At 46.3% G+C, this 26,481-nt stretch overlaps 1 protein-coding gene across 1 annotated transcript in view; it reads left to right on the top strand.

Annotated features, from left to right (window-relative positions):
* The window catches only part of SSH2 (slingshot protein phosphatase 2), a 90,083-nt gene that overhangs the window by 25,578 nt on the left and 38,024 nt on the right, over positions 1-26,481 (top strand). The window contains 1 exon segment of the mRNA XM_030962475.1: positions 2,542-2,585. Within this exon segment, the coding sequence (XP_030818335.1) occupies positions 2,542-2,585 (44 nt within the window).

Here is a 26,481-nt window from a genome sequence, read left to right as displayed (position 1 = left end):
GCCTGGCTGACGAATTGTTGTACTGGCAGCAATACTTTTTCGCCTTTGGAAATGGGCTGGAAATGGCGAGAAGGCGTGGAGGTGCTGGTTTGGGGGCTCAGTCAGTGCTGGAGCCGTGTCAGTGCAGGAGCCGTGTGAGCGCTGGAGCCGTGTCAGTGCAGGAGCCGTGTCAGTGCAGGAGCCGTGTCAGTGCTGGAGCCGTGTCAGTGCTGGAGCCGTGTCAGCGCAGGAGCCGTGTCAGTGCAGGAGCCGTGTCAGTGCTGGAGCCGTGTCAGCGCAGGAGCCGTGTCAGTGCAGGAGCCGTGTCAGCGCAGGAGCCGTGTGTGTCCCCTCGGAGCGGCACCTGAGCGGGCCCAGCGCTGTCCTGCCCTCCCCTCTAGCGGGAGGAGCCGCCACTGCAGCCGCCTGCGCTCCCACGGGCACCTGGGGATGTTCTGTGCCTGCAGGATTTCACAGCGACCGCAGCACTGCAGCAGCCACCTGGAGTGGAATATGGGAAATACAGGAGCATTGGCTGCATCTTCTTTGAGCCCTGTATCCATGGATTTCACAGACATCTTTTATGAAAAATCCTTTCCTTAGGATTCTTTCTCCTCAGAAGCTGAGAGGCCTCAGGAACAAAATGTAAACAATGGTTATCTGCTGCTGTGGAATGCAACAGGTGCATCTGTGATTGGTCTCATAGAGTTGTTTCTAATTAATGGCCAATCACAGTCCGACTGTCCAGACTGTCTGTCCGAGCCACAAGCCTTTGTTATTCATTCTTTCTTTTTCTATTCTTAGCTAGCCTTCTGATGAAACCCTTTCTTCTATTCTTTTAGTATAGTTTTAATATATATAATAAAATACTAAATCAAGCCTTCTGAAACATGGAGTCAGATCCTTGTCTCTTCCCTCATCCTAAGACCCCTGTGAACACAGTCACACATGGATGCATTTGCAGAAGGTGGGGTGAAGGTGGTTCAGATACCTGAATCTGACCTCTCTGTAAATCCAGGACAAAACATGAGGTCTAGGGAAGGAGTTGGCTGCAGGCTGGTCAGAGTTGCTGATGAGGAGGAGGCTGCTGAAGGTTAGTTTGGTTCCAGACAGCATCCCAGGTATTGGCAATGGGTTTCTTGCTCAAATCACACTTGTCTACAGTTCTGTTTTTGTAGTCAGTTATATTCTGAGGGAATGTGCTCCTCACACAAACCTGCTACATTTATGTCTGGTATCAAAGAGATGTAAGAGTTTCAGCAGAGACAGATGGTGATTAATTGGGCCATGTCTGGTCTCCTCCACACTGAGCTCCTTAAGGTTGAATTTTGAGGGGAGCTAAGATAATGATCTACGTATTTCAGGATCTTCTCCTGTCATTTGTGGGACTTATGGCTATGGCACACCAAGCTTGCCAATTGCTGTGACAAGGATTTTTCTTGGCAGGTAGAAATGGCTGTTCATTATAATACTAAAAATGTTTGCATAGCTTGAGTTCCTGAGCAGTACAAACAAGATTTCAAGGGCTCTTTCAGTTGTTTTGCCTTACTGTGGAGTTTGAGGAACTTGTTCTCTACCTAAATACACACTTTTTATTCAAAAACCCTATCATGTCTTTAGCAATTCTATATGTAATGAAACATCTTCCCCTCCCTTTTGACCTCTTTCTCTTGCTCCCCCAAGTCAACTTCTTGTAAACCCACAGGGAACTCAATTGGAACTTATGTTCTGGCAGGATTGCCAATGGAGACGTGCAGGAGGGAAGCCCACATCAACCAAAAACAAAATTATCTTTTTCCTTTCTCTGTCTGAACTCTGGTTTTCATGGGATGCTCTTGCCCTGACAAAACCCTTGATATGTTTTAAAATGCTTTTTCCCTGTGGACCTGCACAAACATAGTAAGTTCTCACTGATACAACAGATCCTGTACCCTATCTCCAGTGCCTGGCAGGGTGTATATAAATGTACTGTGAAGCAGAATTAATTGCTGGGATCTCTCTGCTGAGGTATTGCTTTGGGCTGTAGTAGGTAGGCCTAGTAAAATTCCACAGCACATTACAGTTTGTGCATATTAATATCTCATCTAAAGCAGCATAATATGTCAAATTTCTTCTTTCTGGTCATATCTGTGCTCACTCAGTCTGATTTGTCAGGTTTATTACGTGCTGGTTTTGTGGATTTTTACACTTGACTGCTGACTGGACTATGAATTAATATGATCTCCATAAAGGTAATAAAAACTCAGAGATTTTTGCCCAGAAGTGAACTATGTGTTTGGCTCTTGGCCTGCCATATTTGGCAGGGGTCACTGGAAGTCCATGCAAAAGCATGCAAAATCCTGCAGGGCAAAAAGTCCTGTAACACTGAGTTTTTAAAAGGCTTTTGAGAGAACATGAAGTGACAGCTGAGCAGAAAGTGAGTTCCTCTCTAGTGACAGCTGCATGCAGGAACAGGGAGAGTTCCCCTTGCCTTACACAATCAAACCAGTGAAATGCAAGCCTTTGCTTTCTGCATGTATTAAAAGATATTAATGTTTTTTTCTCCTTTCCTTATGTATGCAGGAGGCAGACAGCGGGGAAGAAGAATGCCGGTCCCAGCCCAGAAGGTAAGATTGTCACAGGAGTCCTCGGGGATGCCTGGCTGTGTGCAAAGTTCCACAGGGCTCTTGCTGTTCCTCTGGCACGTCCTGCTAACACACATCACTTTCTGCCTGTTGTTGATGTTGCACAACCATCTTTAATGAGCCTTACTGAAAAATGGGTTCTAGTAAAGGGTTTGCTGCAGCAGGAAATGGGAAAAGTCAGGCTGCACACTAAAAAATAGATATAGGGAACAGTTGGCAAAGATGTCAGTGAATATATTCTCCAAAGTGCTGTTTCTGTAGCTCCCTCCAGTGTCCTGTGTTGCTTCTCAGCAGAGTATTCTGAGAGGCATAACCAGACCAATAAACTCTTGTTCTCTGGTTAAAAAGTCCTTGTTGCCATCTAGGGTGATCCTGATCCATACAGGCACCTGCTGCTTAAATAGCATATTCAGGATTTGTGGATATGTGCTGCTGATGCAGGTAGTCAAATTAAGTTCCAAAATTAGGAGATACTGAGAATTTGCAGGGATTTTTTTTTAATTGGGATTGGTTTGCAGGGAGGCATTCACCCCTTGTAAAGGCTGATTTCAGTTGCTTCAGAAATAACTTTTTTTGGTAAATATTATTTGCTAAAAAAGAAACACTGAAACTCAGCTGATTGAATAGTGACAAGTAATGGTGATTTTTACAATGTAGGTATAGTCTGCAGGGTAGGACTTCTTGGGGTGTTGTAAGCTTTATCTCCTTTCCTCTAAGCCGTCAAAAAAAATTATTTCAGCTGAACCTAATAAAAGCAAAAATTGTATATATCAGGTGACTTCTCCAATGGCAGGAACACTTTCTTGACTTAAAATGTTGCAGCCAGATTTTGTGAAAGGCTTCAGATTCCCTCCAGAGGGAGTAAAGGGGAAGTGAAGGTGAAATGGTTCTCCCTTTATGAGCTCTCTGGCTGTTACAGTTCTTTGCTTAATGGTGTTTGTGTGAGTAGGTAGCAACAGAAGCCATAATATCTAGCATTTAAAATACTTGAATGAGACTGGGCTTTGTGTTTTGGGGCCAACTTGGATAAATCTGCAAAAGAAAAAGCTGTCCTGGTTGCACATTCCCATGATTTCACTGTAGTTCTGTGATTCTGTGGCTCAGGGAAGGTGACTGCCCTGTTTACTTCAGTCTTCTAGCCCTAAATGATGATTTAAAAATTGCTGAATTTCTTCATTTTACAGCTTTCATGAGTGAGAGGAAAGCTGGAAAGCACAATTCCCGAAGGCTCAAATTGAACTCAGCTAAACTCCAATTTTTCATTTTACTCTTGGCCTTCCAGCAGTCACAAGACCAGCTCATGACTTGATCTCAGTATACATAATATATTGGAAGGGATGGGAGGTATTTAATTGTTGTGGGCACTTAGCAACCATTGTAGGTTAGGTCTGAAATGAGCATTTTTTTAATATATTTGAAATAACTTCCTGGGGTAGGAAATGACAACCTGCTGTTGATGTGGTGATCTGAGCTCTGTGCCTCCTGTTACTGGGGTCACAGAGCTAACTAAAACCAAACTCCTTCTGGGGAAAAACAAGGGGGTGGGTGTTAAATGTGTTTGATTACAGTAGGATAAAAATAATAGAGTCAAATGGGGTAAGTAGTGAACCTGGCGTCCTGCTGTGGAGGAGCAGCAGATGTCCATAAACAGTTCCTGAGTATATCTAATCCCCAGTTTTCACAAGAACATAGCAAGAAGCAGCTATTAAAAATCCAGGCAGTAAAAAGGCTACAAACTGAGTTTGGCTTAAAAGGAAAAGTGTTTCCAGTTGCAGTGTCACTCAGGTAGTGCTCTGCAGTAGCCTGACATTCCTCACTGCCTGCCTGGGCAGGGCCCAGTCCTCCTGAGGCTTCATTCAGGTGACCTGGCTGCAGCTCCAGGCAGTGGTCAGTGTTTGGGGTGGGATTTTTTTTTGCTGTTTGTAAAATTTTTCTGGTGAGGAGACCTTTTGTCTCCTGTGGTCATGGAAAATGTGTTCCTGTGCTACCTCAGTGTGTCAGGCATCAGGCGTGTCCAAACTCATCCTGGTAACTGGACACTGGAGCCAGGAGTACTGCTGTGGTAGGACTAAATGTGTGTGTGCATAAATAAAATAACTTTTCAAAGGTTATTAAATATGATCTTAGTGCACAAAGGTGTTAATGCTTGCAAGGGAGTTGGTGGAGACCTAAGCATAAGCACATGGACTTGTTTGGTGTCAGAAGATTTTTGCAGTGCTCAGTCTTGACAATCATTGGGCAGAGCCTTCATTTCCATTCCTGTGTCCCCACATCTCTGCAGAGCCTGGGGATTGCTGTCTCAGATCCAGCTCAACAGCACTGCTAATCCTGTGGTTAGCAAAATCTAGATAGCTGCTTGTGTTAGGTTTCTGCTGTTTATCTTTCCTCCCTGATGAGGTATGGGATCTATACTGAGGTGAGGGGAGCATTCAGGAAAGCCTGGCAGCAGGACAGCAGCAGGGACAGTGTTTGTTGAGCAGAGACTATGAAGAGCAGCAGACTAAAATGTCCTCCAAAGAGGCAGAGAAATAAATTACAAACAGAGCTTAAACTTGTAGGTGATCACCATAGTTAAACAAAATGAGCTGTCTGTTTGCTGACCTGTGCTCTTTTAATCTAACACCACAGAGGCCTGTGATTGCCTGGACTGGGTCTCACAGAGAAGGGAGAACTGTGTGAAAATGCTGTTTAAACATAAACCTGCTCTACAGAGCATTCAAATGACCTGACAAGTCTGCACTCGACAGCACCATCATGGACTGAGGAGCTTTCTGCTTTGGGAATTAGCAGAATCTTCTTAAACTTTTGTCCAAAAGATGGAAAGAGCTGTCAGAGTGCAGAAAGAGAGTTCCTGCATGCTCTGCAGTAATCCTTGGAAGGTGCTTGAAATGGCATTTCCTGTCGAAGTCTTTTGTGTTGATGCAAAGATGAATGATTTGTTTTTCTACTGAGGAAAGTACTTGAGTATAGTGAACATAGATCTGACTTCTACGAATATTTCTATCCATTATTAAAAACCCCAGCACGTTAATGCTGCCAATACCTGAAGCTGAACAAATAGGTGAAACCAGCTTGGCTGCTGCAATATTTTTTCTCACACCCAAGCCTTACTCTGTGTCCAGCTGTAGCAGTGGCCATTCGTGCAGTTTTTGGTGAGATCCCCAAAGCCCTGACACAGATCCAGGTTCTTGCTCTGATCAAGCCAGTCCCTGTCACTCTTGGCTAGTGGAACCAAGACAGTGCTGCATAAGCAGATGTCCTGAACAATCTATTTATTACATTTATTACCTTCATAGCTATGTTCTGACATTTTTATTAGGCTGTCTGGAGGCTGTGGAGCTAAACTGGCCTGCACAGACCTCCTGTCCCCAGACATGCTGCTGCCACACTGAATACACTCTTAATGGAGCATCTGTGTTAACGAGCTGTCTGCAGCATCCCGAGGTTGTTAAAATTTACCTAAAACGCAATGTATTGAGCTGTGAGTTGTGTTTACACCCGCTGAGGTATTGACATTCAGGTTCTGTGTGCTCTGTGCCAAGGTTGCAAGGATTCAGCATCTTTGTTTTGCTGACAAATGACATCTCTGGACCCAGGGCAGCAGCGGTGCTGCAGCTGCATTGGATTTGCTGTCAGAATCTGCCTCTTGCTTTTTTGGGTTTTATGTTTCAATGGTACCTCTATTTCCACATCATAATGATTTTACCACTTCTGTGTGCCTTGAAACTGCTCTGGTTGCTGAAATGCAGCATTTAAGGCTGCTCAGTAACTGAGCATATAAAACTGAGTGAGCCGTATTGCCTAGTGAGGCTGCCAGGGACTTCACAGGGATTCTTTGAACTTTTCTGGCCTGGCAGTGGGTCAGACTAAAGTCCATTTGCTCAGGTAAAGCTGAGGAGCCTGTCGTTCCCTTCAGATGCCACAGAAAGTGATTACATCCTGCTTGAAATCTGAAACTTGTTACCTGAAAATGTTCTCAGAAAGTCCTTGTCCTCCCCTCTTCAAGCGGAGGCAAGAGTGTGGTGTTAAATTTTAATTTAAAAAGAAAAATAACCCCACACCTTCTGCAGCACATGGATGGTTACCTTCTGGTTTGTTTTTTTTTAGTCAAAATAGTTCCTTCCAGGAGTGAACTGGGAAGGAAAGCAAATCAGATTATTGCCATGATAACAGTTGGATGTGCCAAGTTGCCTCAAGGTCTCAAGCTGTGAGTAAATACCTTTGTTTTAGGAGTAGGAGACCACAGTCTGATGCAGGAGCTGATGGTTTATAGCAATATAAAAATTGCTTTTCAAAGAGTAAGTGGAATAGGTGTGTGTGCTTTCTTCTGCAGGGCAGCAGCTCAATAAACTGTACGGCAAGGTGTTTGATTTTTAAACTGAGACCTTTTGTACAATATGTGTTAGTCCCTGTGAGAAATGGGGGGTGATCGTGTGATACTGAACTGACCGCACTTCCAAAGGCTCATTCACACTCCACACTGAGCTGTGGGGATCTGCAGCATCCTGTGACTGCTGTGGCTTTTGGAGATGTGTGTCATCACCATTTGGTGCTCCTGTGGCAGGCTCCTGCCCCTCCTGGTTATCCCTAAAACCTCTCTGGTGTTACAAGAGACACTTCCAAAAGCCGTGTGCTGAGAGTTCTGGCAACTAAACCTTCCTTGTGCTGCCTTTGCTTGCTGCTGCAGCTGCCAAACAATTACTCTGTTGGTACTTGAACAGTAGCTGGATCTTTATTGGGTGTGCAAGACAGTTTGTTAACTCCATCTTGAGTAAGATGGGGCTCTGTGTGTGCTGTACAGGAAAATGTGTGTTTATCCATGCTGGAGATTACTAAGCTCTTGTAGTATGAACCTTATCTTTAGAATGTGTTTCCTGAATTCATCTTTCTGTCTTTCCTTTCAGTGACAGCTCAGCCTCTCTCTGGCATTTACTACAGCTGCTTGGGGAGAGTGTAATGCTGAGATAAAAAACAGTTCTGGTCATTTGCCAGCTCTGCTGACCACCAGAAAAAGTTCTGTGGGCCAGATTCATTACAGTGGCCATCATTTTTGAATACCAGTTCTTTTATCACCAAACTGTGAGCAAAGGTATTGAACTGGCAGTAAAATTTGGGTTTATTAGATTAGTAACAGGTATCTGCAGGGCTGGTTCACTGCAAGGTCTGTGTTTGTGGTTGCAACGTGTTCAGTCCAGTCTGATGACATACCTGTGGATCACAATAATGTGTGAGATGATTTCAGGTGTGATCTTCAGGCTGAAGGATCAAGCAGAGTAATATCGTTGCACTGCCAAATTACCAGGTAAACACAGGGAGCTAGCTCAAAATCTGAATGCATATGAAAAGTGGTTTTGAATTTGTCATTCTAAGCGTGTGAACAGAGGAGAATGAGGAACAGGGCAAGGACAAGCTGGGAAGTAAAAGGAATGAAGGTGGGTCAGATCCTTCAGCTACCAAAAGGGTCCAGGGTCCAGAACAGCTGCTTCCACACACTTGTGCTCCTTCAGAGGGCCACAGAGGAGGGGCTGGCCAGGAGGTGCCTTAAGGATTCCATACGTGCTTCTGTCTCCTCCTGAGCATGAACCAGGTGCTCTAAGCTAAAGGATTTCTATTCCTTTAGAATAGAAACTCTGAAATTCCCTTTCCTGGTGAGACACCTTCACAAGACTTCAAAGTTAAACATGAATCTTCAGAGTTTTCAGCATTTCATGGATTTCAGACACTTAAATGTATTTTGATAATCTGAGCCAGGGTTTCTGAACTAATTGCCGTTCAGCTCTTTGGTGCCTTTGCATGAGAAACATTTCTTTATAAAATTGGGTGAGTGGATGGTTTGACAGTTGGGAGGATTTAGATCTTTCTTCTCCACAGGTCACTGAAATAATACATTACCTACACTGGTGTTGCTTGTTCGGAGCAGGCATTACTGCTTGTGTCCCTTTTCCTACTCGGGTCCCTTCAGTCATCTTAGCTTCAGGTTCTGTAAAAAAGGTGTAATTGAGCATTGACCTCTCTGTGTCAGACCCTCGAAGATTTAATGATAAATAAACTGTACAGTGATTGGATGTCGGGCTGGTGAGGGAAGGGCTTAATGAACTGATAATATTGCAAAATAGGTGTTGAATTCTCAACTAGGTAGCCTAATCATCGATCACGATGGGCAGCTGACCAAAGGGCTTTAAAAGCAGGGGTTTGTTCTTTCAGTGATGCTTATCTCCCTACCCCTGTACTTGGCTGATTTCTTTGCTCAAGAACTGGAAACAGAAATACTCTTTGACAGCTTAAATAACCAAATTTAGAATGTGGCTTCCTGTTCTGACTGGTTCTTCAGGATTAAAGTACAGTTTTGCGTGCTTTCCCTGTTCCTGCCTCCCCCTGCCTTTTTTTTTTCTTTTTTCTTTTTTGGTTTTTGTTTGGTTTGGTTTTGTTTTAACTAGATATGGGCTCCTTTATAATTACTTGGTTAAGTTCCCCTGGCTGTGTGTAATCCAGCTGGTGTGTGTGAGCCCTGCCTTGGTGGGTGGTATGTCTGTTATCACTGGGAAAGCTTTGTGTCTCTGCTGTACTCTATCTCCTGCCCTGCGTGCATTGGCTTGTTTATGATGGCTGCTACTGAAATCGTTCATGTTTTCCTGATAAATTGGGCTGCAGAATGCAGAAGGTTTTGTCTCCCATGCCAGAACCATCCAGAAGGCCTCTGACAGATCAGCTTCTCCTCCGAGGTGTGGAGGCAGCAGTAGGAGATGAGTGCTGCTCTCAGCCAGTCAGTCTCTACCTATTTACAGGTTTGCTGCCCTAATTTAAGGCTCTTCCCAAATAAATCATCTATTTGGACCCTTAATCCACTCACACTCATCTGTCGACTCTGTTCAGTGCTTAAAGCCACATATCCTCACAGTAAAAGGATGGATTTCCACCAAAAATGCAGGGTCATCAGGTCCTTTGACCCTCAAAGAGCTCAGTGTGGCAGCTAATTTTTCAAGGCTACCCCTTAGGACCCTTTTCCCACCAGAGCTGCTGCAGACACAGCTGCCTTTGTGGACAAAGACTGAGTGTAGCTGCCGGTGAGAACAAAAAAGGACTTGGCCCCACCTCTGCGCACGGAAATGAACTTGCTACCTCTGCTCCCCGGCGGTGCCTGTGCGAGACTCCCCTGCTCGGTTGTGGGCAGGGACGTGTTGTTTTCAAAACTCGGTGACTTTTCGTAAATATCACCGGAAGCAGCTGTTGAGCAGTACAGAATAAACTTTCCACATGTGCACTAAAGGTGGCTGAGCAGACACGGCCGTGGCACATCACTCGGCAGGGAGAGGATGTGCTGGGGGTGAGGGGGAGGTTTGTTTGTCACAGCAGCTTCACGAGTTTTTTTTCATAATCTCCTGAAAACATGGGGCTGGTTTCTGCATTGTCTCTTCTGTGATACTGATAATAATGATTGAGGGCAGAATTCCTATGTGTGACAGCCTCTCACTGTCCCCTTTACCTTGAACGTGACCAGTGTTACAACTGTAGTACTTTCCATGTTTGTAGGAACAGAACATTCCTTGCTTTTGCAGAGAGTACCTGGACTTCAGTCCAAACAGGCTTAATAATGCCCAACCCTTGACACCCACTGGAGTTAGACTATGACAGTATATTGTGTTCATTTGGGTTCTTCAGAAAGAGAGAACTGAGGGGACCAGAGAAAATCTCATCGGTAGGTGCACCATAAAATGAAAAGAGGTCATCGGGTCCCCCTTAGTGTAGACTAAAAATTGAAGATGCCTAATAAGACAATCATGCTGTAGATTTAATCATGTTAACACGTGAGCAGACACTCAGCAAGCCCCTGTGGGATAGGAGTGGGTGGAACACGATGACACCCACACCTTTGTGTGGTCTGACAAGAAGCAGCAATTCAGCCTGAAGCTGTTGATCTTGGATGGAAACAGAAGCTTGATGAATACCCTGTTTGCATGTGGACTATGTGCACTGACACGACCGGGTGTCCAGCTCTGAGCATGCCTCCTGCAAGTGTCAAATCTGGGCATGCCACTGCCAAGCCTGACCTGTGCACCAGGGCCTGGGCTGGGCTAGGAGAAGCCCATTAGCAAGTGCTGGTCCTGTGTAGGACACAGGATTACTCTGTGTGAGATCAAAAACTGCTGAAATGCACCAGGAAAGTGAAACAGCTGAAGGTACCGTGCAGGCTGCTGTGGTTGTGGAGTTTTGCAATGCAGACACTGGGGAAAATGATGACTGTATGAATAAACAATATGTTGTCAGCCTCGTCTGCCAGACTGAACACTACAAGTCAATAAGAGAGATTTGTGCATGCATGTTCTCCTTCCAGCCCTTGAAACTTCTTTCCAGAGGCAGCTCCGGTAGCATTCCCTCTGCTCCCCACTCCCGAAGTGCTTGCTCAGACATCCCTCACAGTCTTTTTTTTTTCACATTGTGCTTCCATAACTGGTTCTAGCTGCTGCCTTATTGTAGCAAAGGTTTGGGGATGGCTGTTTTTACAGCGTGTCTCACGTGCAGTATATAACTCCAGTTTATTAGTTTGTGGTGTTCAAAGGTTAAATGGGATCCTGCTGCCCCTCAGGCTTGTGGTGTCACGGTGCCTTGTGGGGTTTGCTGCCTGCCCCGCTGGTCCTGGGGCCTCCTGGGGAGTGGGAAATGCTGAGCAGAACTCAGACAAGCAGTGCCCTTTGCCCTGCAGCAAAGTGTCATTTGGTGCCCTGGGCTGGGCAGCACTTGAGACCCCAGACAGGCGTATTTGCCTCTTGTCATGCAGTGATTAATGGCTCTGCTCACATGCTCTGCTGCAGCACGGCGGTGATTTAGGCTGCTACCTGTCATCACTGCAATTTTGTGCACTTTAAATTCTTTGTGTATTTGTCCCAGCAGAGTGCACCTGCTCCCAGCCAGGAGCAGTTTCTTGGCTGTCTTGTGACTTGCTGCCTAAACTCCATCTCGTGCATCCCTTTCTTTCTGCCTGCTCCTTGCTCCTGCATGCTGAGAGATCAATTTACTGAGTCTAAACTTTTACTCGTGTCTAAACATAGGAGCAACTTTGACAAAGAAATAGAGTTGTTCCTTAAGTTTGATGTTAAAAGCAAAGTATTAAAATAACACAGCATTTATTTATTGCTGTTGTCCAGTTGACAACGTGGAGATGGGTCAAAGATTTGATTTGATCTTGGAGGTCTTTTCCAATCTTAATGATTCTCTTGAGTCTCCACAAATGGACAGTGGGAACTGAAATGCTAATCTCACTAACACGTACCTGTAAGCAGTGCCACTTTCAGGCTGGGTTTTCAGTCTTTATGGCAACAAACCCAAGTTCAAATAGCTTTTATTAGTGCAGATTTCAAGATACGAATTTATTTGAGGATTTCCTGTTTCTGTTCTCTAAAGGCTTGAAAAGAAAACAAATGGGTGATTTCTGTCATCACCAGGTTCCCTGGCATATGGAGATGCAGTGCATGATTGTATTAATCCAGGACTAATTCATTTACAAGTCTATTATCCATATGCTATGAGTAGCTGCTTGTAGTTAATCACTGCACTTGTTTTCAACAGGTTTTAAGGGCTTGCCTTGTAATGGTAGTTAAGTGTAAGAAATCTGACGTGTCTGGACAGTATCTAAGTACATTTAGTCTTCTACAATGCTTGAATAAAGCCCTTAAGTTATTAATTAGAATAGAACAGAAGTTCTGAGCTTGTTTTTCAGTCTGCGAATGTGCGGTATGTGTTACTACTGAATATGAGGTTCTTGCCAGTCTCTTGACCTCTGGAAGGATTGAGTTACCCTCCATTTCTTAGTCCTGATTTTTCCATTGCTTCTTGCAACTGACTTCATTTCTGCCTAACAAAATGACTTTTCTTGGCATTGCAGCAAGCTGGCACTGCATTTTCTTTACAGCTGTGAGGCACCATTACCAGAGCTGCGCTCCTGGCTATATAGGATGACATTGCTTAAATTATTGCAACCAAACAATACCCTAGCAAAACTTGCAGAATCACAAATTCCACTGCTTTGCCCTTTTCTCTGCCCATCCCTGAAGTGGAGATGGTCAAGGCCTTCCAGACAAATCTCTTCTTGTTCATGTCAAGTCTCCTATCAAGACCTGAAGCAGCTGCCATCACACAGTGTTGGTTTTTTTCAACCTCTCTCTGGTTCTCTGAAACTTTTAGTTAATAATTGGAAATAAAGCTGATGAAGCTTTTGGCTTCCAGCTCTGCTGCCAGATCACAGGGGCAGCTCTGCAGTTGATGCCTTGGTATTTTTTGCTCTTGAGTAGATGTCATTAACAAGTAGTTGTGTTTAAACTCACATCTTCCCCTGCCAGCTCACTTGTGCCTCCTTGCTGGGCATGTGGCACCCATAGCAGATGACTTAAGGCTGGTATATCGTGTTCCTCCGTGCCGAGATGTCATGCATTCCTATGGAAACACAAAACTGAGCTTGCTTCCAATCCAAGGCTCCTTGGTTGTTCGCCCGCGCTGCTCGCTGGGTGTCAGGGCTGGAGAATGCCGGTCCGGGATGGGCAGGGCAGGGTGGGATCGAGCTGCCCCCGGCTCTCCCCAGTGGAAAACCGTATTAACTTCCCCTCGCACTGTGATTCCCAGCAGCCAAACGACAAGACTTTCGCTCTAAATAACTTCCTTTCTTCCTTTTCTCGAGGGGCGATGGAGCTAAAGATTAAACAGCACTGAAAGGCAGCTGCTTCTCTTCTCCTTTGGCAGAAAGCAAGTTGTCGCGTCTCTGCATATGAAAGTTACTGCCAAGAACTCTTCCCCCCGTCTCCTGCAGGAGAGAAATTGAGGTCGTTTCCTAAGCACCCGAGTTGTCGCTGCCTGCATTTTGCAAAACATCGTTTGATGTGCTGCATCAAACCCGGTTGCAGGGCGTGCAGCCTCGCTGGCTAGATCTGAGGGAGAAAAAAGGAGAGGGGGGGAAAAGGGGAAGTGAAAAGGGAAGGGAAAGGAAAAGCTGGGCGCACCCGCGCGGTGCTGTGCCCCGTCCCTCGCTGCCTCCCGCCGGGGGAACCGACAGCCGAACCCCGGTCTGTGAGCGGGGCAGACCGTCCGCCTTCCCTGAGCCATGTGTCCCTGGTCCGTCCCGCCTGTCCCTGCTCCATGTGTCCCTGGTCCATCCCGGTCCCGCGTGTCCCCCCCCTGTGCCCGCGCCGCCACGTGCAGGTGTGGGCGGGGCAGGGGGTGTGGCCTGGCCTGGCCCCGCCCTCGGGCCGCGCCTGCGCGGCGGGGGCGGCGCGGCGGGCGCGGGGCAGAGCGGCAGTGCCGATGCCGCGGGGCAGGGCGGCCGCCGCGGCGGGGAGCGATGATCCCCTACTTCTCCGACAACGCCGTCATCTCCCAGGGCGCCATCGCCCAGCTGTGAGTACCGGTACACACCGCCCAGACTCCCCTTCCCGGTGCCGCTCCGCCTGCCCCGGCTCCCGGCGGCTCCCCCTGCCCCGGCGTGCGCTGCGCTCACTCCGCTGTCACCTCTCTCCCCTCTCTCCTCTCTCGTCCCGTTCCCCGTATTTCGCTCCGCCGCCGGTTGCCTCGGGGCAAACTTTCCCCTGGCCAGCACCGCAGTGTGCAAGTGCTGATAAGCGCCGCCAGCGCCCGGCAGCTGCTGCTCCCTCGCCGCTCACTTCCCTGATTATTCTTTTTTTTTCACTACGAGCGCTGCGAGTCCCATCCGAGCGCTTCTCTCGGTGTTTCACTGAGCTGCCCGGGCAGCTCGGGGCCGTGCGGGACCCCCGGCAGGCTGGGCGCTGACAGCGGGCTGCAGACCCCCGGCCCGCACGCTTTGGCCGTGTTTTGGGCTCGGAGCAGAGATCAACCCCTTTATCTGATCTCGGGTTATCGCAGAGCGGCAGGCGGGGGCTGCGGGGCTGGGGTGTCCCAGGTCGCAGCCACAGGAGCAGGTCTGAGACCGTGCACTCAGCACCTGCGGGTCACAAGGCAGAGACGTGCCTTGCTGCTGCCAGTTGTTAGGCACTGTCAGTCTTGGGCAGCTCTCAAGTGCACAGTGTCTCCGTGTCCCAAACTAAGCCGCATGGAAAATCAGCCTCTCCAGCTTCCTTTGATATGCAGATACGAATAATCATTTAATTTATAAACAATTAACAGCCACTGCCTGAGTCGTGGGGTTTGGCTGGAAGGATTAAGGAGGGAAGTGGCAGCTATGGGGTGGTAGATAAGGCGTTCTTCAGAGAGATAGTCGCCGTGGTCTAGCCATGCTTGATACTTCTTTAAAGAAACCCACAGATTGTTTTATCTCTTGAAAGCATCATGAAAGGCTTACAGATAAAGTGCTGGGTCCCACCTGGAACTGTGTTCTTGTCGCAAGAAGCTCCTGCTGGAACTGCAGCTGGACGTCTTCAGTAGATATCTTTGCTTATGCTTCATATGGAAACGAGTCCCCGGCCTCTGTGCCTTCTTTTGTGAGCGCTAGCAATCACTGCTGCAGTTGGTAATCAGTTCAGCTAAGTCTCTGTGAGCCTCTCATACTGAACCCAAAATGTTTGTAATTAGTAATTTTTTCCGTTCATAGCGTTGCCTGTAAACAATCAGGGCTTTCCCTGCGGTTGCTGATAATGTAGGTTTAACAGAGATGTACCTAAACTCTTCTTCCAAAGCAATGATGCAAACTGGATGTGCCCTGGGCTTTGGGAAGTTGCAGTAATTCTGGAGTTGTGGCGAAAACCCCGACATACTGTGGGCTGAAACATTTCCTTAGAGCTCTGGATGATTTACAGAGCTAGAGTAGGTAGCCAGGTAACAATTTAAGTGCTTTTAAGGTGTTTGTTTTATCCCCTGCTCAAGCACTTAACCCAGGGCTGGAGACTGTACAGAAAGGGATCAAAAGAAAGGGGAAATGCTGCTCGTCTTTGCTCCCTCCGTGGTGGTTTAAATGGCCACTTGGTTGGAAGGACCACCCTTTCCTTTTCTGTGGAGAGAGATAACAGAGTTATCAGAGTGGAGCTTACGCTGTCCTTTGCCTCCTGTGAGGGAAGATTAATAAGCATGAGAATGACAGAGCTTTTGGCCCACGCAGAAGTGTTCTCAGAGGGCTGAGTGCTGGATTAATATTTTGCTGCTGTTCTCAATCAGGATGGTGCTGTGGCTCTCGGGCTGGCCTAGTAAAGGCCAGCATTTAAAGTTTGTGCTCCTAATTACAATTTCACAAAGGCTGATTAATGTTGGATGTCCTTATTTCGTCATGGGCAAGACCTAAAAATCCAAATTTAGTTGTTTGCTATGCTAAAAATGTGTTCTGTGTGGAGTGGGAAGGGCACTGGTGACCCAAACATTATCAGAAACTTCTGTTTCAGTGTATTCTTTAGTAGATGTATTTGGCTGATCAGCTCTGACTTTCAGAGATCAGCAGAAATTACTCTTGTGTTGACGCTTTTAGTCAGTAATGTAGTCAGCTGGTCTGGGTCTAATTCATTTCAGGTTCACAAGGATTCAAATAATGTCCGGGAGACTTGTGTTTATCAAAATGCTCAGAATTTATAGTTGTAACTTGTTCCAGAAAGTCTTGCTACTGTCACTGAACCTAGGGGGAATTCTCTGATTTACTAGTTTATTTGTGTGTAGGATTCAAAATTTACTTTGGTCTATTAAAACTCTAAGGCAGCTGATAGGAACGATAGAAAGAAAAAAGCAAAGCTTCAGAGAGTCTGCAAATATCAAAGAGTTTTTATCAAGAAACCTGGAGGAATTGCCATGGATCAGTTCTTCCTGCCTGCAGTTGCTTCCTTTGCCTCTGGCCAAGTTTGAGTTATTCACTTCATTGCTGGTGTCCCTGTAGTGGCTTTTCCAAGTTTCTCTGATAATGCCAGATTCCTCTGTCACCCAGTTTTCCTCTCTATCTCAGTGCCAAAGCAGGATGACCCAACCATCAGGGCACTCACTTGGGGTTTGAGAAAACCCAGCTCTTGCTTTCCCTGTGCCACATCCTTCCTGTGTGAGCCTTACCAGGCTGTGTTCAGCGGGGCAGGAAGGTGCAGAGGGATGCTCAGCCTTTGTTCAGAACCTGAGGATTGACCACCTCCCTTTGGTGCCTGCATCCCTCTGGCATTTTGAAGCGTTTTTGTTGTGTTTAAATACTTTTGGCTCTGCCTTGGCTTCCTCTCTGCCAGGCAGCAGTGGGAGCCCTCCCTGGGCACATGTTGAAGTACTCCTGCCCTGTTTACTCCTTCATCCTCCAAAAGTCAGGAGCCAGATGGATCTAAAAGCCCAGATAGGCTCACAGCTTTGCATGGTTCTTGTGCTTGCCTCATACCAGTCTATTTTCTATTATAAGATGTTAACTCAGTTTTTATATGTATTTTAAACTTTGAGGGGGAAAAAAGGAGCAGGAGTAGACATTGTGAGTTTATGGTGGAGCTCTTAGGGGGGAAAACAATAAACCCAAGAAGTTAAACTGAATTATTTTCAGTGATAGGTAGATACAAAATGTCCTTTCAGATCTGGCTTAGCAGCCTGTTGCTCTCTCCTGTAATCAGTTTTCTTCTAAGTGATAGCCCTTGTGTGCAGAGTGTGAAGAAACAACACTTCACAGTGTAAGAGGAAGTTCTGAGGCTGTGCAGGTAATTACAAACTGTACAATAAATGACAGCACTGGGTAATTCAGGCTCATTGTGTTGCCGCCTCTGTGCTGTAACCTGCTTAGCCCTTTGTCCTCCCCCACCCCTTTCATTTTCCTCCGTCACACGGCCTTGGCCTTTATGGTGGGAAATTTCATGACCACCTAATCTTGAATTGTGCCCAGTGCCAAGTCAGGAACTTGGATAGGTGTGTGGCTGCTGTTGCCATTCTTTGGAGAGCTGCTTATTTATTTATTTCTTGCATGGGAAGCCTTACAACCTTTTTATCTCCTCACAATGTTATTGCTGCCAAAACCCTTTACCATTCAGCAATTAGACCCAATCCTCTGAGCAGCATGTTATTGGAAATCTTTAATTGCTTCTGTGCCATTGTAAAGCACTGTAGCTTTGTGAGTATTTTACCATTGTGCTGAGAGTCAATGATATTTAAAAGCCAAGGAGGAGATGCTTGGAAACTGCTGCAAAAAGCCTGGAAGATCAGCAGAGTCATTCCAGTTAGCACTGTCAACTCTGACTGAAGCTGCCTTATGAGCTGAGGGTTGCTCTGGTTGGAAGTGCTTGAAATACAGGAAGTGGCTAAAGAGCCCTTCATGTCTCGTAGAGCCTGGTGGGATCAGGGCAGACTGCAGCAGTTGTTTTCTCCATTCAAACGTGCATTGTGTGCTCTGGGTTTGTAGGGCTGCAGAAGACGGCCTCATATTCCATCAGGGATGTGATGGGAACGTGCAGGCAGGGGAACCTGACCCCTTACCCTTCCTGCCCACCCCTCCACACAGCTGAGCTCACCCTGCACAGTGGATGGACTTCCTGTTGACAGAGCAGAGTCGTCGGGGATTTCTCATCTTTTTTATTTCTTTGCTGCTTGTGATGAAACAAATGCGATGCTTAAGAGGCCTCTTACTACCCACTGATTACTGAAAACTGTTCAAATAGGTTGTGGTATTTGCATAAAAGTGGTATGGTCTGTGCAGAGTTGATCATTAACCAAGCCAGGGCTGCATTGTTCATAACTACTTTTCCTGTTTGGCTTTTCCTTTTATTCCCCTGGAAGCTGTGGGTATTTGTCTCACCGATCCTTCCTGGTAAGGGCTGGAAGAGAGACAGAGATGGTTATCAGACATCAAATCAGAACCTGAGCCACAAACCAGTGTTTCAAGGACAAACCCCCCACGCCAGCACTCTTTTTGAGCAATATGTTTTAGTTAGGAAGCCCACGCTGCTGGGCTGCCAAATGAATGTTTTAAAAGGATTTAAATGGTAGAGTTGACTCTAAGATTGTGTTGTCTTGAAACATCTGCAGATGTTCCTGTCTCTGGAAATGCTTGGGATTTTTCTAAAGACCACAAAGCAGAAGGACCCCAGTGAGATTATCAGCAGAAAAAGACCTTTTGGGGCCAGTTAATAGCTGGCTGGGATTTTTTTTCAGGATTCTACGTCCTTGCACCTTTATCAGAGAGCCCTTGGTTAAAATATTGCTTCATTGTTTTTAAAACAACTTCAAGCTAACTTTCTTGACAGTTGCTTCTGACTAGTGTTTGTGGGGTCAGAGAAAGTTTAAAATTCTGCATCCTATTCTGCAGTAGGCTCTGAAGAGCTGCTGTCTCCCCTGTATTGGTCTGACAAACAGCATTTAAATTATCAAGCCCGTATGGACTTAAAACTAGTTCAGCAAATATTTTTCTCCAGTGTAACACATGTAATGTGTACAGAGAAATCTGCAACTTGAGTTTCCAGCCATGGTGTTTCATAGCAGCTGGTTGAAGACTGAAATTTTCACAAGCACATGGAGCAAAACTCACTCCTGTCCTTAATAGTAAACACTTGTGCTTTTGCTGAAGTATTCCAAAGCCAGCCCTTTGCTCTTCATGTGCAGCTTGGCCAGACCTTGAGAAGGAACTGCAGAGTGGCAAGAGCTGTTCTGCAGCCACCTAATGCTGGGTTGTGTGGGATTAACCAAGTGTTTTGTGACAGACTGCAGCTTTCTGGTTCAAGGACATCAGCCTGTGAATGAGGGAGGTTGGGGAGAAGAAAAGCCTATAAAGGTAAACTTAAGAGACAAGTCCCAGAGTTACTGAAGGCTGGGAGTGACATAGGAATCTAACCTGGAAGATCTCAGTGTAGAATTGGCATTTTTTGGCGTTGGGAACTTGATAAATTTGGGCACTTCTATTATATTGAGGTGACAGGCTCCTTGTTCAGTTCATATTCCTCTTTATCCAGTACTTATCTGTCCCTCATCAACATGGTGTTCAGCTCTTCGGGCTCTCTGATTTACTTGCAATAAGCCATTTAAGCAGAAGGCTTTTCCTCAAAACACCTTTGTTACAAGTAGGCTAAATCCAGACTGCTGAACCAGAAATGATTTAGTCCTTTCTTTCAAACAAATGATCTTTGTCACTTATTAGCGAACTCTTTCATTTGTTCACACACTTCTCACAATGGCTTAATGAGCTCCATGCTGTCCCAGCAGGCAGGGCTGGCTCCTGCCTCTCGGGAGTGCCACAGGTTGGGGTCTGGTTGCACTGTTAAACTTGCAGCTTTTCCCTGGCAGAGCACACATCTGTGACATCTGGCTGCTGCAGTGTGGCTTTAGTGGGGGCACCCAGGTGGGTCAGAGTGAGTTCATGCCAAGGTCCAGAGCTCTCTGGAGGTGCCCAGGGTGGACTGGGACCCCTGTTGAGTGGAGCTTGGAATTGTCTGTACTGTGGTGTTATGGTGTATACTGTGCTGGGTTTCCTCACTCCCTGTGATTTGTTTGCCAGCATGAAGAGAATAAATTTGCTTCTCTGAGCCTCTTGTTGCCCTGCAGCCTGTTTTTGTACAGAATTCCAACTGGATGCTTTGGAGAGGGCTGTTACCTGTGGCTTGGCTCAGGCACCTGTAGCTGACAGACAGGCACAGGCAGCTCTGTTATGGGTGCATTGCTGGTGTTTTGTGAGACTCCAAATGGCAGGTGGGACTGGAGTAGGGTCATTTTGATTAGCAAATGATAAATTTACCTTGGTCAGGTTACAAAGTAAGAGGGAATCCCATTTGCACAATGTGTAGAAAGCTATCATTAGTCTTACTTTTGTCCTCCTGTTAGTTTCCTGCTTGCTTTCTGCAACTCGATACTGAATTAAAATGAACCCAAATTGTGGGAGGAGTTTTACTGGGTTTTTTTGTTTGTTTAGCTTGTTTGGGTTTTTAAAGGGCTCATTGCATGGTGGTGTGTGAAGAGCTTGTCGCTGGCTTTGTTGTTGTTATTGTTAGGGTTGGTTTGTTGTTTTTTTTTCCTTTATTTGCTTTGTGAAAGAGATGGAGAAATCAAAAAACAAATGCAAAGTGGAACAGCCGCATTCCTCTGTGGCGCAAAGACCGAAAGACAGTTAGTCTAAATAAAAACAAACAGTTTGTCAGCACCATTTCTGGCCCTTCTGTTGGTTTGCCATGATGAGGAAATTGCAAGAAAGCATAAGAGGAATATCCATGTGCCTTGATAGCGAGTGGGGGTGCCACAAATACCCACGCCAGAGGTGGGTGATGCTGTGCCCAGTGTGTGTGAACAGGACTGGTGTGTGGGGGTGCTGAGCCAGCCCAGGAGCTGCATTTTGGGAAATGGGGTCAGGAGATGGACCAGGACATCACCCAGATTCCCAGCACAGTCCCCAGCAAAGCCTTGACACTGCTGTAATCTTCCTGACTCTTTTGTCCTTAGTTCCTTCAAGTACATAATGAAATGTTCTATGAGAGGCTCTCTAGCTTGAAATTAAGCAAATATCTATTCTGGAGCCTTTTTAAAAGCTGTTTAAGAGCCTTTTCCCTAAAGTACACTGTGTTCTTGTTAGAGACTTCGCTGGTTCTGTGGTACATAGCAGTGTTTAGTATTCTGATGGTCTTTCTACTTTAATGTGTGGTTTTTAAAGGGGTTTCTATGCTTTTAGGAAATACGAAGACCTGAGTTAACCACAGAAAATTGGCTGCCAAACTGCTTAAAGTGCTAATTCTGCTGAAATTTAGCACCTGACTTTTGCAGGGATAAACACATCTGGAATCTCTACTCTTCTGAGTTCAAACTCCTGTAAAATAAAACTTTTATTTAATGTGTTTCCAATCTGAGTCTTAGTCAGCAAAACTATGCAGGGTTTTTATGCTGAGTTAAAAACTCCTTTATATGCATTTTGAAGTAAAGCATTGACATCCCCCTGAAAGTTGCATGAAGGTGCTAAAAGAATTGGTTAATTTGCAGCTGTGCTGAGAAATCACAAATGCAAAACTGCAGGGTGGTGCTTCAGAATGAAGCACTTTACTGTTTTTCCTTTAATTTACTTTTTTTTGTGAGCAGATAGCATGAAGAGTGGATGGTTCACACTACTGCTTCCCTACTTTTATTTAAAATAGCTGTATAAAAACACTTCAATTCTTAGGAACGTTTTGAAGAAGTTTTCTTGTCTTCTGTTTAGAATCTCCCAGTTCCTTTTGCCTCTTAGGGTGCCCTTCGTTTCAGCTTTTATTTAAGTTGGGAGATGCTGTGCTGGTGTTAGACATCCCACAGTCTGTCAGCTTCTGTTTAAAGTGGTGTATGGTGAGTGATTAATGGAAATTATTTCGGGAATAAAGGACTCCTGGTAAGCTGATCCCTATTCAGAGCACCAAAAGAAAAAGCAGAGTCACAAGGGATGTTGTCTCCAGGAAGAACTTGTAACATCCGCAGGGGGAAGAGTTGGATTGGAAAGTGATGCTGAGCTTGCATTTTGAAATGGATCATAATTATATCTCATGGTCTGATTTGGAGAGCTTTTCCTGATGGCTCCGGAGGCTGATTGTCACTTACACCAGCAGGATGTTGGAGTGGTTCTTGTGGCTGCTGTCAGGGTAGGTGTGCTGGGAGTGCTGCTCTGAGCTCCTGGGGACAAGCAGCCTTGTCTCTCCAGGCTGTCACCCCATTCCCTCAGTGCTGGGTCACTGAACCCAGAGGGAAGCTGTGTTTCTTCTTTGGTTTGCAGCTTTAAATTGAATCTGAAGTTTGTACTGACCTTACTTTGTGCAAGGAACTGTCCTTCTAAGTGTTGCCCTGGTTTGAAGGCGCAGAATCCATTAAACTATTCCAACTATAAAATGTTTCTGATCCTTTGTCTTTGATTCCTTACTTCTAGCTGATTAAAATTTCAAGTTATTAGTTGCAGCTTCCCTGTTCCCTAAAATAAAGTCCCTGGTGTATTTGCAAGGGGGAGCAGATCAATGGCCCAGTTACTGGCTGGATCATCACAACAGGTAAAGCTCCCTGTGACTTCCAGTTTCAAATCAAAACCTATTGAAAGAAACCTGGCACGTGGCAGTTCTCTGTGAAACAGCCCACAAACCATCTCACATCACTGGCTACTGCTGACTGTCCCTTTTGGTAATCTAAAGGGACAGTAGTTCCTAACCCGATTTTACTGTTCCTGCTGGAAACTGTCATTCAGGGATCAAATACCATTGCATGGGGAGGAGGCAGTAAGAATGAGAGAAAATTGAAAGTGCTGAGTGCTGCAGAAGTTAAAATACTGAACAAATAACTTCCTTCTATATTTTTATGAGTCAAATCCAACAGCCTCTTGATGATTTTTGATGCTTTTGGTAAACAAGCATCTGCTTCTTCTTAGCAGGAGGAAAAGGCTTATTATTCAGCATTGATTTCTTTGTGTAGAGACAGAGTGGTCCTTGTTTTGGTGCTCTATTTACAGGGGTCTGTTAATGTATTTACTGAGGGCAGCCAACAAGGCTGTGATCAGAGCCAGGCAGCTTCCCCAGCGTAATTCCTCCATGCCATGCCCTGGTTGGGGTGGTTGCAGAGCCAAGTCCTGGCACAGTTCTGCTTCTCAAGGCAGCAGGAGCTCTGCTCCCTGGCTGGCCACAGCTATGCTCAGTGCTGGCCACATCCATTCTGAGACCAGAAAAAGACAGAGCAGCATCCTCCTGAACCAGTCACATCCTGGGGCTGTGCCTGGGGCAGCCGTGGCTGCTGGGGACAGAGTGGGGACACAGGGTGCCCTGCCTTGAGCGGGTGCTGGGGACTTGTCACCTCTGGTCACACCCATCTCAGAGAGGCAGCCAGCACTGGCCATGCTTCAGGCAAGTCAGTGATCTCCTTCCATCTGTAAAGTGCTGGACATTCTTTGTCTAAATATAGGGGAGCCTGGACTTGGCTGTGGCAGGGAGGGACAGTAAGTTGACCTCGGTGTGTCTCCTGTGACTTGTGTTACAGTCGTATTTAAAGCAGATGGGTCCTTCTTGTGGGACACTGCCAGTCAGGCCAAACATGGTCAGGTCTGTGACAGTGACATGCGGGGAGATTGGCATAAAAATTTATTATAAAATAGCTCATCTTAAATGCATTTAATCATAGTGGGGAGAGACCAGGTTGTTAATGAACTGCTGGAGGGTCTGTCAGCTGTCATTTAAGGTTTAAAAAGAAACGTGCTGTGTATGAAGGAAATGCTTTCAAACTCTGGTGGCAGAGGAGATTACTGTGTGGTTTAAAGATAATCAACATGGACTGTGTTAATTAGAGAGAAAAAAGATAAGTATGTGTCAATCAGAGGGGTGTTCTTCCTGAAGATTAACTAATCAAAAAGCTGGTGGCTATTTTTCTCTGTTCCTTGATGTGATAGATGGATCTTAGGAAGTTTTCTGATGTTGATTTAAGTCTTTCTAAGAACATTTTTGTGAAAGCATTTTGTTGGTACCACAGCAGCTGGCTCACTTTGGGCAGGCTGAGCTGGTAGGAGCACGGCATGTGGCGGTAAAACACTGTGGAGTGTTCTCTTGGGAATTGCTGTCCTGCTCCATGAACCCAGTGGTATGCATTAAAAATGCCCAAAGGGTGTTTAAACAGTATATGGCACAAGAAGAATGTCATGTAGAGCTTTCATCTGGGAATGTCTTGACTTGGAGACCTGGAAGCCTTTGGGGACTATCATGTAAAACAAATTCCTTTCATGGTCTCTCTTCCGGTCTGGGTCTCTTGCTTTAAAAAGTGCAAAGAATCAAATTTCTTCTGTAAACACCAAGTGCCCAGATTTCTTAATCAGCATCCTAATTGTGTTAGCCGCCCCCTTCCTAGTCCGTGAACTGCCGTGCTCGTGCTTGGACTGCAGGAAGAACGATTTTGTGCATATCTTCAGTCTCAAATTCCAGAGACATCAGGGCTTTGTTTGCACAACTTGTTTTGCTGTTGCTTTTTGGAATCGTTTTCTTTCTCTCTGGATGGATTCTCTGAAGCTGCCTCGGAGGCTGAACATGGGCCACCTGCATGTGCCTTGCTGGCACTCCCTCTGTGCTGCATAGCCACAGAGACGGGCAGTAAAGCTTTCTGCCATTTGTGCTGCGTGGAAAATGGGTCCTTTTCAGTCTGTGATAACTTAAATCATTCCTGCTTAATTTCCTTCTTCACTGCCATAGTGATCTTACAACCTGTGCCCAATGAAATAAATCATTACCTGGATCTGTCATCAGCAGGACGTGCCCCCAGTCTGTTTCTCAGTGGTGACAACAGCCACAAGCTCAGCTCAGCACATCTCCCTCTCCCCAGCCTCAGCGCCAGAACATTCCTTCCCTTCCCAGGCTGCTGAGGGCTGGCAGAGGTGATGGGGACAGGCTGGGCAGCGAGGTGGCACAGGGAGGGCTGTGTCAGGGTTGCTCAGCAGCAGCCCAGTGAAACCCAACCTGGAGCTGCCAGCAGCAGGCTGGGCACAGGGCTGGGTGGTGAGGAGGCGACTGATGTCCCTGCCAGGCCTCTGCCTGCCTTGCCTGGGCTTTAGGAGTTTGTTGAGCTGGTTCATCTCTAGGCCAAGAGTATGTGAGGGGAACAGGAAACCCGCATGGGCTTTCACTTCCATCAGACACCATAAAACGCTGACCAGCTTAAAACAAAACCCAGTCTGCTTTCCTCTGCCTGTAAGGAATGAATCCCAGCCCTGCCTGTGAGGGAATACATTGGATGTGAGTGTGAAACTCAGCCCTGCAGAGCAAGGCTCGGGGCAGGGAGGCAGAGGAATGCTGCAGGTGGTTGGGGTTGTCTCGGCACAGTGCAGCCCTGTCGCAGCTGCGTGGGCTGAAGTCTTGGGCTGCAAACAGCAGCTGTTGTTGCTCCCTTCGCCTGCAGCAAGGCAGGGATGAGTTTCTGGCAGGGATCAGTTTCTCAGCCCAAAGCTGTTGTCTTCTGTGCAGTCTCCAAAGGATGCTCTCTCCTGCATACCCAAGCTGCCCAAGTTTGCAAAGTTATTTCTGAGCTCAATTCAAATGATCTGGTGGCAGAGGAGCTCTAATGGCATGCCATGGTTGGTTCCAGCAGTGGGTGTGACTTGCAGACTGGTAACTCACTTGGGTGTTGAGTGGGTATCAGAGCTCCCCACAGCCCGGTGGGATGACCTGAGGCTGGTTTGATCCTGTCTCTGAAATTGTGTCTGAGTGTGGTTGTTTCAAGCACCTGAAGCAGTTCTTCCCTTGAAGAGACAGCTATGGTCATCAGAGTTCCCTTTGGCAAGTTGTACCCTCTCTGAATTCAGCAGAAATTTTCTCCTTGCTTGGAGCAAGGTAAAGAAATTAGTCCTTTGGAATTCAGATTCACACCCATCCATCCTCACCCTTGACTGTCTTCTGGCAAACTTAGTTTGGTTTCAGAAGTTGTCCATATTGGAGCCCAAAACAAGGGAAAAGGTGATCTGGTGCTATCGAGAAGGGACCAGTAGGTAAGTTCATGTGGATAGTAACAGTTGGCATTGCAGATCTCTCTGTGATGGTGCCTGTCTGTGCCATGGAAGCTGAGTTCTCTCTCCAGGGAGCCCCACCTTGGAGCAGAGGAAGTGCCTGCAGACAGTTCCTTTTTAAAAAAAAGGCACAAATGCAGATGTTGCTAAAAATGCAGTTTGCGTCAAACCTCTGAGCCCAAGTGGGTTCCCACGCTCAGTTTGTTTTTCTCCTTGGGCTGTTTCTTAAGTTGCAAAAGTGCTGAGTGGTGAGAGATGGCCTTTGGTGGAGAACCACTTCCCTTTTCTCTCCCTGCCCTTGGTGGTGTCACCTCTGCTGACAGTGTCAGTGACCCCTTTTCCGTAAGTTGTGGCCCTTGTTTTGCTCTGCACTGAGTTTGTTTCTGGTTTGGGTATCAGAGAAGCCTCTGCTTGTCTGTGTTTGCTGCCAGCTGACCCTGTTAATACAAATGTCAGTGCAGGGCAATCCTGAGTTATCCTTGCCTTCTCATTTTCCTTGTATGGTTTTGGTGGAGTTTTTTTATTAGTACCTGGTAT

Source organism: Camarhynchus parvulus, chromosome 19, assembly GCF_901933205.1.
Source record: "Camarhynchus parvulus chromosome 19, STF_HiC, whole genome shotgun sequence".
NCBI classification, from domain to species: domain Eukaryota; kingdom Metazoa; phylum Chordata; class Aves; order Passeriformes; family Thraupidae; genus Camarhynchus; species Camarhynchus parvulus.
This window is presented reverse-complemented; position numbering and strand designations above follow the sequence as displayed.